Source organism: Prunus persica, chromosome G1 (genome assembly GCF_000346465.2).
Source record: "Prunus persica cultivar Lovell chromosome G1, Prunus_persica_NCBIv2, whole genome shotgun sequence".
In the NCBI taxonomy this organism is placed as follows: Eukaryota; Viridiplantae; Streptophyta; class Magnoliopsida; order Rosales; family Rosaceae; genus Prunus; species Prunus persica.
Window position 1 is genome coordinate 9,740,696 of NC_034009.1, and position 12,997 is coordinate 9,753,692.

At 40.3% G+C, this 12,997-nt stretch overlaps 2 protein-coding genes across 2 annotated transcripts; both read left to right on the forward strand.

Annotated features, from left to right (window-relative positions):
- On the forward strand, window positions 339-2,523 carry LOC18792954 (putative pectinesterase/pectinesterase inhibitor 28). Its single transcript, XM_007224620.2, has 2 exons — window positions 339-1,611; window positions 1,706-2,523. The coding sequence occupies exons 1-2, from the start codon at window positions 582-584 to the stop codon at window positions 2,398-2,400; spliced, it is 1,725 nt and encodes a 574-aa protein (XP_007224682.1). The 5' UTR covers window positions 339-581; the 3' UTR covers window positions 2,401-2,523.
- LOC18791087 (putative pectinesterase/pectinesterase inhibitor 28) lies at window positions 10,352-12,460 on the forward strand. The gene is made up of 2 exons (XM_007227051.2): window positions 10,352-11,398; window positions 11,654-12,460. Exons 1-2 carry the CDS (start codon window positions 10,369-10,371, stop codon window positions 12,349-12,351), a joined length of 1,728 nt encoding a protein of 575 aa, XP_007227113.1. The 5' UTR covers window positions 10,352-10,368; the 3' UTR covers window positions 12,352-12,460.

Below are 12,997 nucleotides of genomic sequence, written 5' to 3' on the forward strand. Positions count from 1 at the left end.
CGAAATGACTTTGCGCGACGAATTATTTTTCGTCGCGCAAAATTTGGTCACGCAAAACTTTGAGTGACGAAGTTTCAAGTTTCGTCACGCAAAGTGACTTTGAGCGACGAATAGTCTTTCGTCGCGCAAAATTTGGTCGCGCAAGGGGTTTTTTTTACTAGTGATTCTAGCCATGCACTGGTCATCCATGATTCAAGGGAGCCAGTAATAAGAATTACCAACCATTTGTAATGCTTCCCAAATTTGGACAAAAAACACAACGACTCCTAATTTTGTTGTGACTCGTGAACAATGATCTCCCCACCTCACAATCCCTAACAGAAATAACTGTCATTCTGAGCTCCCCTCCCATATAAATACCTCCATAACCCAACACTTTGAAAGCAGCAAGGGCACCAATAAGTATTATCCAGTGCCCCAAATAAAGTGACCCCAACAGCTCTGCAGCAACTCACCTGAAAAAGAAATAAGAAGTTCCCGCAACAAAAATCCTTTTGTTTAACACTTCTTATTTTCTTTTTCGCCACCAGAATCCTTCTTAAAAAATATCTATAAATTAGTTATTAAATATATTATTCAAAATGAGCGGAGGAGAAGTACAGAATAAGAAAAAGATGGCCATCATCGGCGTCTCCGCTCTGATTCTGGTGGCTATGGTAGTTGCTGTAACTGTTGGGGTCACCGTGTCACGGCACAAAGGCAAATCCGGCGGTGAGCAAACATCCACGTCGACAAAGGCGATCCAGTCGATCTGCCAGCCCACGGACTACAAAAAGACCTGCGAGGACAACCTGTCCAAGGTGGCCAGCAACGTCACCGACCCAAAAGAGCTGGTCAAGGCAGGGTTCCAGGTCGCCATCGACCAGCTCCGCGAGGTCATCAAGAACTCGACGACCTTGAAGGAGCTTGCCAAGGACCCCAGAGCAAACCAGGCCTTGCAGAACTGCAAGGAGCTCTTAGAGTATGCCATCGACGATTTGGGTGATTCGTTCGATAAGCTGGGTCCCTTTGACTTCACCAAGCTCGATGCCTACGTGGAGGATCTCAAGGTCTGGCTCAGCGCCGCCATGACGTACGAGCAAACTTGCCTGGATGGGTTTGAGAACACCACCGGTGACGCTGGAGAGAAGATGAGGCAGTTCTTGAAGACATCTCAGGAGCTCACCAGCAACGGCCTTGCCATGGTAAGTGAAGTGTCCACGTTGTTCAAGTCTCTGAACATCAAGACCGGGCGCCGCCTCCTCCAAGCCGCTGCCACGGCCACTGATGAGAAGAGGTTCCAGAGGGCTAAGATCATCCCTGCTTGGATCGACCACCGAAGGCTCGACCTCGCCACCGCCACTCCTCTGACGCTGAAACCCGATGTGGTGGTGTCCAAGAAGGGAGATGGCAAATACAAGACTATTAACGAAGCCTTGAAGGACATCCCAAAGAACAACGAGGTGAAGGTCTTCGTGATTTATGTCAAGGAGGGTGTGTACGACGAGCATGTCTTTTTCAATAAGCACATGACCAATGTCATGCTTATCGGAGATGGCCCTACCAAGACCGTTATCACCGGTAGGAGGAACTACGCCGATGGTACCCAAACGTACCTGACTGCCACAGTTGGTAAGTACAACGTTTTGACATATGCATGTTACATTGTTAGGATTTTAGAACTATGCCTAGTCTCACTCATTATGTACATTATTATGTTTTGCAGGTGTTGTTGGAGACTACTTCATTGCCAAGGACGTCGGATTCGAGAACACAGCCGGAGCCATCGGACACCAAGCCGTGGCTCTGCGTGTGCAGTCAGACTTGTCCATTTTCTACAACTGCAACATGGACGGGTACCAAGACACCCTCTACACCCAAACCCACAGGCAATTCTACCGCGATTGCACCATCAGTGGAACAATCGACTTCATCTTTGGGGACGCAGCCGCCGTCTTCCAAAACTGCAAGATGATCGTCAGGAAGCCATTGGAGAACCAGGCCTGCATGGTGACAGCCCAAGGTAGACTCGATAGGCGCTCACCCTCAGCTCTCATCCTCCAAAACTGCACCATCTCCGGCGAGCGTGGCTACGACAAGGAACTCAACAAGGCCTACTTGGGCAGGCCATGGAAGAGCTACGCTAGGGCCATCGTCATGCAATCCCAGATCGATGACGTCATCGCTCCCGAAGGGTGGATGGATTGGACCGGTACCGCAAATCACAATACATGCTGGTTCGGTGAGTTCGGAAACAGGGGAGTGGGTGCAGAGCTGAGCAAGAGGGTTACATGGCGCGGGATGAAGAAGCTTACACCTGAGCACGCCGCCGATTTCACCGCTGGCAAGTTCATCTTCGGTGACAGATGGATTCTACCCAGCGGTGTGCCTTACGTTGCTGGCATGATGACCGGAGTGTAGATAACGACCCAAGAAAAAAAAAAACAAATATTATACTATTCTTATCTGTACGTATGTACTAAATCATTGTAATCGAAAAACCCAAAATTAAATTAAATATTGTGTATACCTTTTATTATTATTAGTGGCTTTTCGGTGAGTTCTTCTAGTCCCACTTTAATTTACATCGTCATCGAAAGTCATGAAGTGGTACTCCTGTAATGTTTCAGTCTAGAGTAATAATACTGTTATTTTCCTATGACATCTTATTTCTAATGCATATCTACCTTGTAATGTTCCAGTCTAGGGTAATAACATTGCTAGTTTACAATTATGTTGATTGATGGTTGTTGTAACATCCCACATCGACCAACGAAAAGGGGGTGATGTGCCTTATATGTACATGTCCGCCTTCATCTAGCACGAGGCCTTTTGGGAGCTCACTGGCTTCGGAGTCATGGGAAGTCCGAAGTTAAGCGAGTTGGGGCTAAAGAAATCCCAGGATGGGTGACCCACTGGAAAGTTGCTCGTGAGTTTCCAGAAACAAAATCGTGAGGGCAGAGAGGGAGGGCCCAAAGCAGACAATATCGTGCTACGGCGAAGCCGATCCCGGGGTGTGACAATTTGGTATCAGAGCCACTCTGCCGTGTGGTACAAGTGTGCCGACGAGGACGTCGGGCCCCTCAAGGGAGGTGGACTGTAACATCTCACATCAACCAACAAAGAGGGGATGATGTGCCTTATATGTACATGCTCGCCTCTATCTAGCTCGATATGCTTTAAAACAAATAAACAGTTTACAAAAAAGGCCTCCAACCTCATAAATCAAACATTAGCACGGGCGATAACAGAGCATATCTATGGAATTCGATTACAACAAAAACAAAGTTCAAAGGAAATTAAATGAAGAAGGAGTCCTACGAAGGATCAAACTCGTAAGCACACGATTTGGCTCGGCTGCAGAGCTCAGTCAACTACTGGCTGGGGGGGGCAAAATAGAAAAATGTGAGTGGACAAAAAATAAAGTTCAGTTCAATGTAAACCAACATAATATAACCCCACCGTTTAATAAACCATGCAAGAAATCCAAATGCATCCCAAAACCATCATAATCAAATATATATATATATATACACCAAAATCAAATCAATACCGGATGCCAAGTCCGAAATTCATAAAGAACACTTTACAAACCCACCATTCAAATATTATAAGTCCTAAACTAAACTCTCAAAAGCTTATCCATTGGCACGACCGACAAGGAAGTATCCTCACCGAGAAACAAGAATGAAAGAATAGTTATATATATATACAAATATATAATATAAGAGATATATATATTATAAATATGACCATCACTAGTTGTACTGGGGAAACAATCCAACCGGGGGATTATTTGACTAGTCACCAGGGCAAAGTCCTCATGAAGAGTCCTCAATTCACCATGTGACTAGGGAACGAGCCGTCCAACTGGGGGACTAACTCTCAGCCAGCACGTACAGCCGATACCCTCAAAACTCTTACACCTGTGATCAGTCCTACGCGCGCAGACTACCTAATCAAGGATCTACAACAACATTCCGTCAAGGATGCCTAGGGTTCCGACATCTCCAAGTATCTCAAGTTTTCGTATCCAAGTTCCAAATCCGGAGAGGTACATAGGGTAGTGCTTATAGCACTCCAAATTAACATTCTAGACTCATCATTTTCCACAATCTCATCTCAACAACCCAAGTACCCCACACATAGCCAAACATATAGAATTTCTCAAAATCTATATATACATACTCAAGATACTCAAATATGCCAAAACCCAAAATATATTACCAATACTTTCCGAAAATAAAGAATTCAACAATTAAATATAACATGAATTTCAATAAACCATTTAATTCATATGCATAAAATTCCCATTATAAAACCATGCTTATAAGTTGAAAACAAAGTCCACTCACAAGTAGTCCTACACTGCTTGACCCTGAGAGGGTCCTGCCTGCTGCGTATGTGTGGTCGGAGTATCTATTTTAGAATACGAATACGAGATTAATACAAAGCGTTTCGAATGAGAACGTTGAATTAAATATCATAATTTCCCTGGTTTCTAGTGAGTGTACAAGGAACGGAACAATCTGGAAGTTCCTAAGGGTTCCACAAGGTTTAGGATATATGTCCCGTAAGTTTGGTCCGAAACGGACGGTTAGATCGCTCACGATCGGACAGTTATCGCAAAATTCCAAACTTGAAGTTATTGAATCGGAACATCCGGGGCTCCGATTCATGATCCGCGAAATCCTACACGTTCCTAGGAAAGTCTAGAGTAGCATATATTGGAATGGAGTTGATCCAAAGGTCCGAACATGTCGAACCCGGATCACGCACAATAGGCGTAAACTCTGTTTGATAGTCAAATGACATCCGAATTAAAATCTAAGCACACCTACGCGCTCGTGAGGGCCAGGAGAACACATTGGGATAAAAATGCACATTTGCTACAGTGCCCACGCGCCGGCAGTGTGTGAGTGTCCAAAGTGATAATGATTCGCCGGAACATCTCAACATTTCGGCTCAAGACTCCTACCCTAGGTATAACACCCTATTTGGAGTCACTTTTGTTCTTGGGTCTACCCCAAAAAGTGACCGAAAGTGGCCAGAATCGGAAATTCAAAACTGGCCGAACCCTAAATCCGAATTTAACTAACCTAGGCTCAAAATTAACGAAATCCTACCCAATCATCAGCTAGAGCATGGAAAATAGTCAAAAATCTATACCTCACTCGACTGAATCGGTGAAGAAATGAGAGAGAACGAGAGGTGGGAAAAACTGCCCAAACCGGCGTCGTTTTCTGCAAATTCCAGCCAATACCGGCGGTGCCAGTGGCTGGGACCAGTCGGGGAAGGAAGGCGGGAGTGGCCCGATTCGTTTGGGACCGGTGCCGTCAATCGGGGTAGCCGAAAATGGTGGTAGTGCGGGTTGTTCTGTTCGGATGAACAATAGCGGAGGGGGAGAGAGAGAGAGAGAGAGAGAGAGAGAGAGAGAGAGAGAGAGAGAGAGAGAGGAAAAATCTGGTTTTATTAAAAACCAACTTTGAAATATTTACAGTTTTGCCATTGTGATGTTTTGATCGTAACTTCTTCGTTTCAACTCCGAATCGAGCCCACTACGTGTCTACAGACTCATCTCAGTACGATCTACCCAAACTCTTTTCGAGTAAGAAAATGACTAAAATACCCCTACACCAAGGGTAAGTTTGTAAATTCATATTTAATTAACTTAAATAATTTAAATAGGGAATTTAATTTAGAGTCGGGGTGTTACAGTTGTAATGTTTCAGTTTAGAGCAATAACATTGCTAGTTTACTTTCATGTTGATTAATGGCTATAATGTTCCAGTCTAGGGTAATAATACTGCTATTTTCCTATGACATCCTATTTCTAATGCATGTCTACCTCCTGTAATGTTCCAGTCTTGGGTAATAACACTACTAGTTTCCTATGACATCCTATTTCTAATACATGTCTACCCCTGTAATGTTTCAGCCTAGGGTAATAACACTGCTAGTTTTCTATGACATCCTATTTCTAATGCATATCTCCCCCTGTAATGTTCCAATATTGGATAATAACACTGCTAGTTTCTTATGACATCATATTTCTAATGCATGTCTACCCCTGTAATGTTTTAGTCTAGGGTAATAACACTGTTAGTTTACTATTATGTTGATTAATGCTTGTCATGTTACTATTTCTAATACATGTCCACCAAAGAAAAGATGAAGAAAGAACAAACCAGACCAACTCAAAACAAGCTTAGTACAGATTATTAACACTATTATGTCATAGAAGTACATTGTTAATACTCTATCATAGAAGTACATTGTTAAACAAAAATAATATCCATAACTGAAATAGTAACAAAGGGTAAATCGATCATCAAAGCTTAAAATATATTTCGAAAATCAACTAAAATATGAAGAGAAACACATAATTGAAGCAAAAGATCAAAAATCTCAAGTCCAAACTAAACGACGACGACAACGATGACGACAACGACGTGGTGAGTGAAGAGTAGAGCTCGAAGATGAGGAGTAGAGCTAAGAGCATCTATTCGATGTTCCAAACAATCCGGAAAATTGTAGATCAGAGATGAAGAATATAGTTGGACATGAGACTGAGCTTCAATGGAAGCTCATCTTACTCCAACACTGAGAAAGCACAAGCGAGAAAGGAGAAAATAAATCTGATTTGGTTTTTTGGCAGATCTGGTTTTTTGGTAAATTTGGGCAGATCTGATTTTTCTCTCTCAAATCAATAATACAAGGGCAATATAGGTATTTTACACACACAAATAAACTAAAAAATAGCTATTAAATAGAAAAAATTGACAGCTGTCGATTTTTGAATTTTTTTTGGATGTGTTTATAGTTTTTAAATGGTATAGGGTTTCTTTATAAGACTATATCTAAGATTAGGTATATAACTAAATTTGTATAATAAATATGTGATACAATTCAAGAGAGTAATTCAATGATGAAGTTATAGCTGGTATAATTAAGTTTTCCTTCTACGATTTGTGTACCACCTCTTTCTTTCTATACTTCAATTGAAGTCAAACTCTAATTCTTTAAGACATTCTAAATAAAACATCACATTACAAAATTTGAACCGATGGGCAACTTTCTTACACCTATTAAATTGTTGTTATTTTCAACCCCTGTCCTATTTTTCCACTCATCTTATCTTCAAAATTTTAAGGACAAATTTTACCCTTTGTAAAATGACTTCTATGGACTTAGGAAAAAAACCCTTTGTAAAATCCCTCTCCTTCATTCCTGTTTTTCGGTTCGTAAAAATTATTATGCTTTGTTACTCTCTCTTTCAATCATTCCTTCGTAACCTATCGATTTCTCCCTTTTTTCGCTAATATATTTAAACTGAAGAAGATGAAAGGATTACACTTATGGCATGTTTACTTTTTAGGAATGGATATTGGAATGATTTCAATTCATGCTTCTAACACTTGAGTATTGGGATGATTCCAATTCCTGCTTATAACACATGGGTATTGGAATGATTCCAATTCCTGACTTCCCCATGTGCATGAACATGCAAAGAGTGGTTAGGCTCATTTTTGTTGGAATAGGGTGGATTGGGCTAATTTTTGGATTAGTGACCTAAAACTTAGCACTAAATCTCTTGTTTTCAAAGTCTTGCACTTGGGCAGCCCAACCTAGACATTCCCTTTTTTCTATACTTTTTTTATTTAAACAAAATACAATAACAAAAAAGATCATCTAAGAATCTTATAATTATATAAGTCAAATTTCAACTTAAGCATTATATCCAACGGTAATTTACTATACCAAATACATTCGACCAAAACAGTAATGTGATTCCTTTTTTTTATTTTCCATTCCCATCTTGCATGGAAATACCTTAAAATCCACTTTTAAAACCTTAAACAGAATTCTACCCAAAAATAATAATAATAATAATAATAATAGTACTTAATATACAGTAGGAAAATTACGTTCGAGTCTCCCATTTTTGACAACATATGTGAGAGTCCGTTTTTCTTAAATGATGATTAAACAAAAATAATTGTTATATATATATATATATAGATATAGTTTTACATAATAAAAATTTATCTGATTCTATTACATATATCCTATTCTATTATATATATGTGTATAACATACAGAGAGCTTCCATTGAGGGATCCCTTAAATAAGTTTATTTGAGGGACACCTCTTGTAGGCCCCACTACGGATTGTATTTCACTAATCCAAACCGTCTATTTTGTAGATACTCATTCAAAGATCATCTCTACAAAAAATCACTTGAATCCGATATCATGTGACCACTCAATTGAGTTATTGAAATTTTAGTACTTTTCTTAAAGCACCGTGTTCATTGATTTTGTAAGACACAATTGGATGTCGAAACGGTTTCCGATTTGTCTAATTTTTTGTAAGGATGATCTATGAATGAATACCTAAAAAATAGATGGTTTGGATTATTGAGAAAAGAATTGTAGGGTACTCTAAAGGGCGTCCCTCAAATAAAATTATTTGAGGGATCCCTCAATAGAAGGGGACTGGTATAATATATATATATATATATCTATCTTATTCTATTTGTATATTCATTAGTAAAAAGATTCTTGAATGGGTAGTTAGGTGTCAACAAGGCATGCTAGTAGCCTTGCCAACTCACCATGAAGAAATTAGAATAGGATTGTAGTCACTAACGTGTCTTCCTAGCAATTCTTTTCTTATCTATTTTTGACTTGGAGTGCAAGGCCATATTGATATATTACTTGGAGATTAAGTTCTTACATAAAGGTTGATATTATCATGTATTGTAGCTACCGTCTTCACTACACTATAAATAGACCATTCCATTCCTTTGTTTTTCATTCTCATTTCAGACAAGTTGTGAAGCATTTGTAAGTTTGCACGAAGAAAAAAAAATAAAATATAGAGAAGAAGAGATATTAGAAAGAAATAGAGTGGGAGACTGAGTTTATGAATGCGTGGAAAAATTGGGAATCGTCTTACATTTCTTGCAAAAACGTTAGTGTTGAGGTAAGGATTTCTTGGGGCCTTTACAGAAGATTGATTTAATTAAATTTCGTGAGCTCTATATTATGTGTGATATTATAACGGATGTTCTTGATATTATATAATGTTCTTGATATAGGATATTTATGTATTGTGAACTATTTGAATAATGTTGGCATAATTATATATACATTGGTGATGTTTTAAATGGTTACATTGTTGTGAGATACATGGGATATGTGAAATGCATAATTATATCATGTCATGGAAATTGGTCGGAGTTGTTGGAAAATAGGGTAATGGAAATAGTCTTTTCTGTAGTTGAGTCTAACTTTTGGCAGGTACCAGGTCTCAGGGATCCCATAGTGCACATGGTTTTTATTGGGTGATTCCGAATTGGCAAAAGGGAGTTAGACAAGATGACTAACAAAAGAGAAATTATGGGATGATTGAAATAGGTGTTAGTTCATATAAATGGGCATTCGGGACCAAGTAGTATAAGCATGGTATGGGATGTGCAGGTCTGCTTGTCCAGTATACAAATTAACGGGATTAGATGAAGAGCATTCATGCATTATTATTAATAATGTGATATTTGGTTGTGTGATTGCATGTCACTAAATTTAGTTATATCAATCTACTGTGGTAAGGTCTCATGTCCCTACTGAGCTGTGGTTGCTAATCCCTCACTCTGTTTAATTTTTCAGATGAATTAGTGGGCAAGAAAAGGAGTAAACCAATTGAGACTGAATTAGATAAGAGTGATATAGCTTTGTTTATTAATTGTAAAGTTGTAAGATTTTTGGAGCTATTTTTGTAAGAGAAGTTTATTTTAAACCATATTTCGGCTTCTTTTTATTTTATTTTACTTTCTCAAGCATCGGGTTTCAAGGTCTTCGCCGACCCTCAGGTCTCGGACATGACAATATAACATATCAAATTACATATAATCAATTAGATATACATTGTATTAAACCATAAAAAGCTAGATTATCAACATACAAAGAATTCTAAGCATAAAATAAGATTAGAGAATTAATAATACAATTAAGCCATTGAACAACAAAGCTTCAGTTTAATTAGTAATTTCACAATTCCGTAAGATATATGTAACATTTCCAATAGTCATTGGTAGTCCACGATTGAAGGAGCTAGCCACTCTAAAGCATATATCTCTATATCCATTATCCATTCGTAAGTTTCTACATTTAGCTTAATTAATTTGGAGGCCTCCAAATTTGGAGAACATTATGGACCCCTAATTTTGTCGTGACTAGGGACTCTCCCACCCCAGGTTTCCTAACCGAATTACCTGCCCCTATCAAAAAAACAAAAATAAACTCCCATCCACTATAAAACAAAAGATATACCTTACGTGAAAATCAATTCCATTATCAAAGAGCTGCAAAATTTGATTTCCTCAACATGACCGGCGATAACAATAAGAAGAAGAAGATCGCCATTATCGCCGTCTCCTCCTTGTTTCTAGTAGCCATGGTGATCGCCGTCACGGTCGGGGTCACCACGTCACGGAGCAAAGGAGGTTCGAAATCCAACGATGGCCAGACCACCACGTCGACAAAGGCGATTCAGGCCATTTGCCAGCCGACGGATTACAAGGAAACCTGCCAGAAGAGCCTGGAATCTGCTGGGGTTAACAGCACCGAACCAAAAGAGCTTATCAAGGCCGGGTTCAAGGTCGCCATGGACAAACTCCACGAGGTCATAAAAAACTCAACTACATTGCAAGAGCTTGCCAAGGACCCCGGCGCAAACCAAGCCCTTGAGAATTGCAAGGAGCTCTTGGACTACGCCATTGGCGACCTCGCTGCTTCTTTCGACAAGCTGGGTCCTTTTGATATCTCCAAGATCGACGCTTACGCTGAAGATCTCAAGATCTGGCTCAGCGCCGCCATGACTTACGAGCAGACTTGCTTGGACGGGTTTCAGAACACAACAGGCGACGCCGGTGAGAAGATGAAGCGTTTGTTGAACTCCACGCAGGAACTCACCAGCAATGGGCTTGCCATGGTGTCCGAAATCACTAGTGTGTTGGGCAGCTTCAATGTGAAACAAAGCCAACGTCGTTTGCTGGCGGCCGGGGCCGGGGGCGACACAAAGAAGAACACTCCGAAGATTATTCCTGTGTGGATCGACAAGCGCGCGATGGACGTGTCAAGGGCGACCCCGCAGTCGCTTAAGCCGGACGTGACGGTGGCGAAGGACGGGAGCGGGCAGGTCAAGAGTATTGGGGAAGCTGTGAAGCAAATACCCAAGAACAACGCCGATAAGACGTTTGTGATTTATGTGAAGGAGGGAGTGTACAATGAGCATGTCATGATTGACAAGTTTATGACAAATGTCATGATGATTGGGGATGGCCCAACTAAGACCAAGATCACCGGTAACAAAAACTACGCTGACGGAACGAAAACTTTTCAGACTGCAACAGTTGGTAAGTCCTAATTATTAAGTTTTTTTAAATTATATATATATATATATATATGACATGACATGTTATATGAATGAGGAAAGAATTATGACAGTTACGTAAAATTTCACATTGGAAAGGACATAGAAATTACATGAACATTATATTAACAAGGTATCTATGATTTATGATATTATTATGACTGACATATTAATATTTAACATTTTGAAGTGTGACAATGCTAAATTGCTAACAAGTTAACGAGTTAACATTATGCAGCTGTAGTTGGGGACTATTTCGTTGCCAAGGACATCGGGTTTGAGAACTCAGCAGGAGCCAAAGGGCACCAAGCCGTGGCTCTGCGGGTGCAATCCGACTTGTCCATCTTCTACAACTGCCAAATGGACGGCTACCAAGACACCCTCTACACCCAAACCCACCGGCAATTCTACCGCGACTGCACCATCAGCGGCACCATCGACTTCATCTTCGGCGATGCGGCTGTGGTGTTCCAAAACTGCAAGATGATAGTGAGGAAGCCGATGGACAACCAGGCTTGCATGGTGACAGCCCAAGGAAGGATGGACAGGCGCCAGCCCACGGCCATGGTCCTCCAAAACTGCACCATCTCCGGGGATCCGGAGTACATTCCTGTCAAAGACAAGAGCAAGGCGTACCTGGGCAGGCCGTGGAAGGCCCTCGCCAGGACCATCGTCATGCAATCGCAGATTGATGACATCATCACTCCGGAAGGGTGGATGGAGTGGACAGGCTCGACGAATCACAAAAGTTGCTGGTTTGGTGAGTACGGCAACAGAGGGCCCGGCTCGGACATGACACGGAGGGTCACATGGTCAGGCATCAAGAAGCTTACTCCTGAACACGCCGTGGATTTCACCGCCGGTAGGCTCATGGAGGGTGATAGGTGGATAAAGCCCAGCGGAGTGCCTTACGTTGCTGGCATGGTTTCCGTTTAGGCATTTTGACAAACAGTTACTGGCCTCTTCTATATTTTTAATACTTCAACGTTGGGGCCCTTATACGTTTAATTGTGTGTATGAAAGAGTTTTCTTGTATGTAAACTAGGAGGCCATAGATGTTAAATCAATGGTCATCCGAGAGCCTATAAATAGGCTTTATGAGAAGAAATAATACACTCAATTCTTCTAATTTTTCCTTTCTGATCTTTGTCTCTTAATTTATTATTATATGTATTTGTTTATTATGGTTTGAGTTCACCAATAAGTGAGGAACATATTTAGATTTAAAAAATTGCATTATTATCTATGAGTGTTGCTATTTGTACTATATTTATTAATCATATTGCAAATTATCTTTTTATTATAGACAGTGATGGAGTCAGAAATTCATGTCAGATGGCATGTTAGGTCATCTGAAAGAAATTCAGTTAAAAAAAACATATGGAAGAAGACTTAGTATAAAATCGGAACACTAAGAGTAATGTTGAAGGTTTTGTTATGTTAATTTGCATAAAAATGTTCTCTTAAATTTCTATTTTACAAGCCTGAACATATAGAAAAGGGCAAATAACTAAACAAAATGCATAGAAAGAGTTCTAGGACATTTGTGGTCGTCATCCAACAATTTCACTAGCTTGAGAGG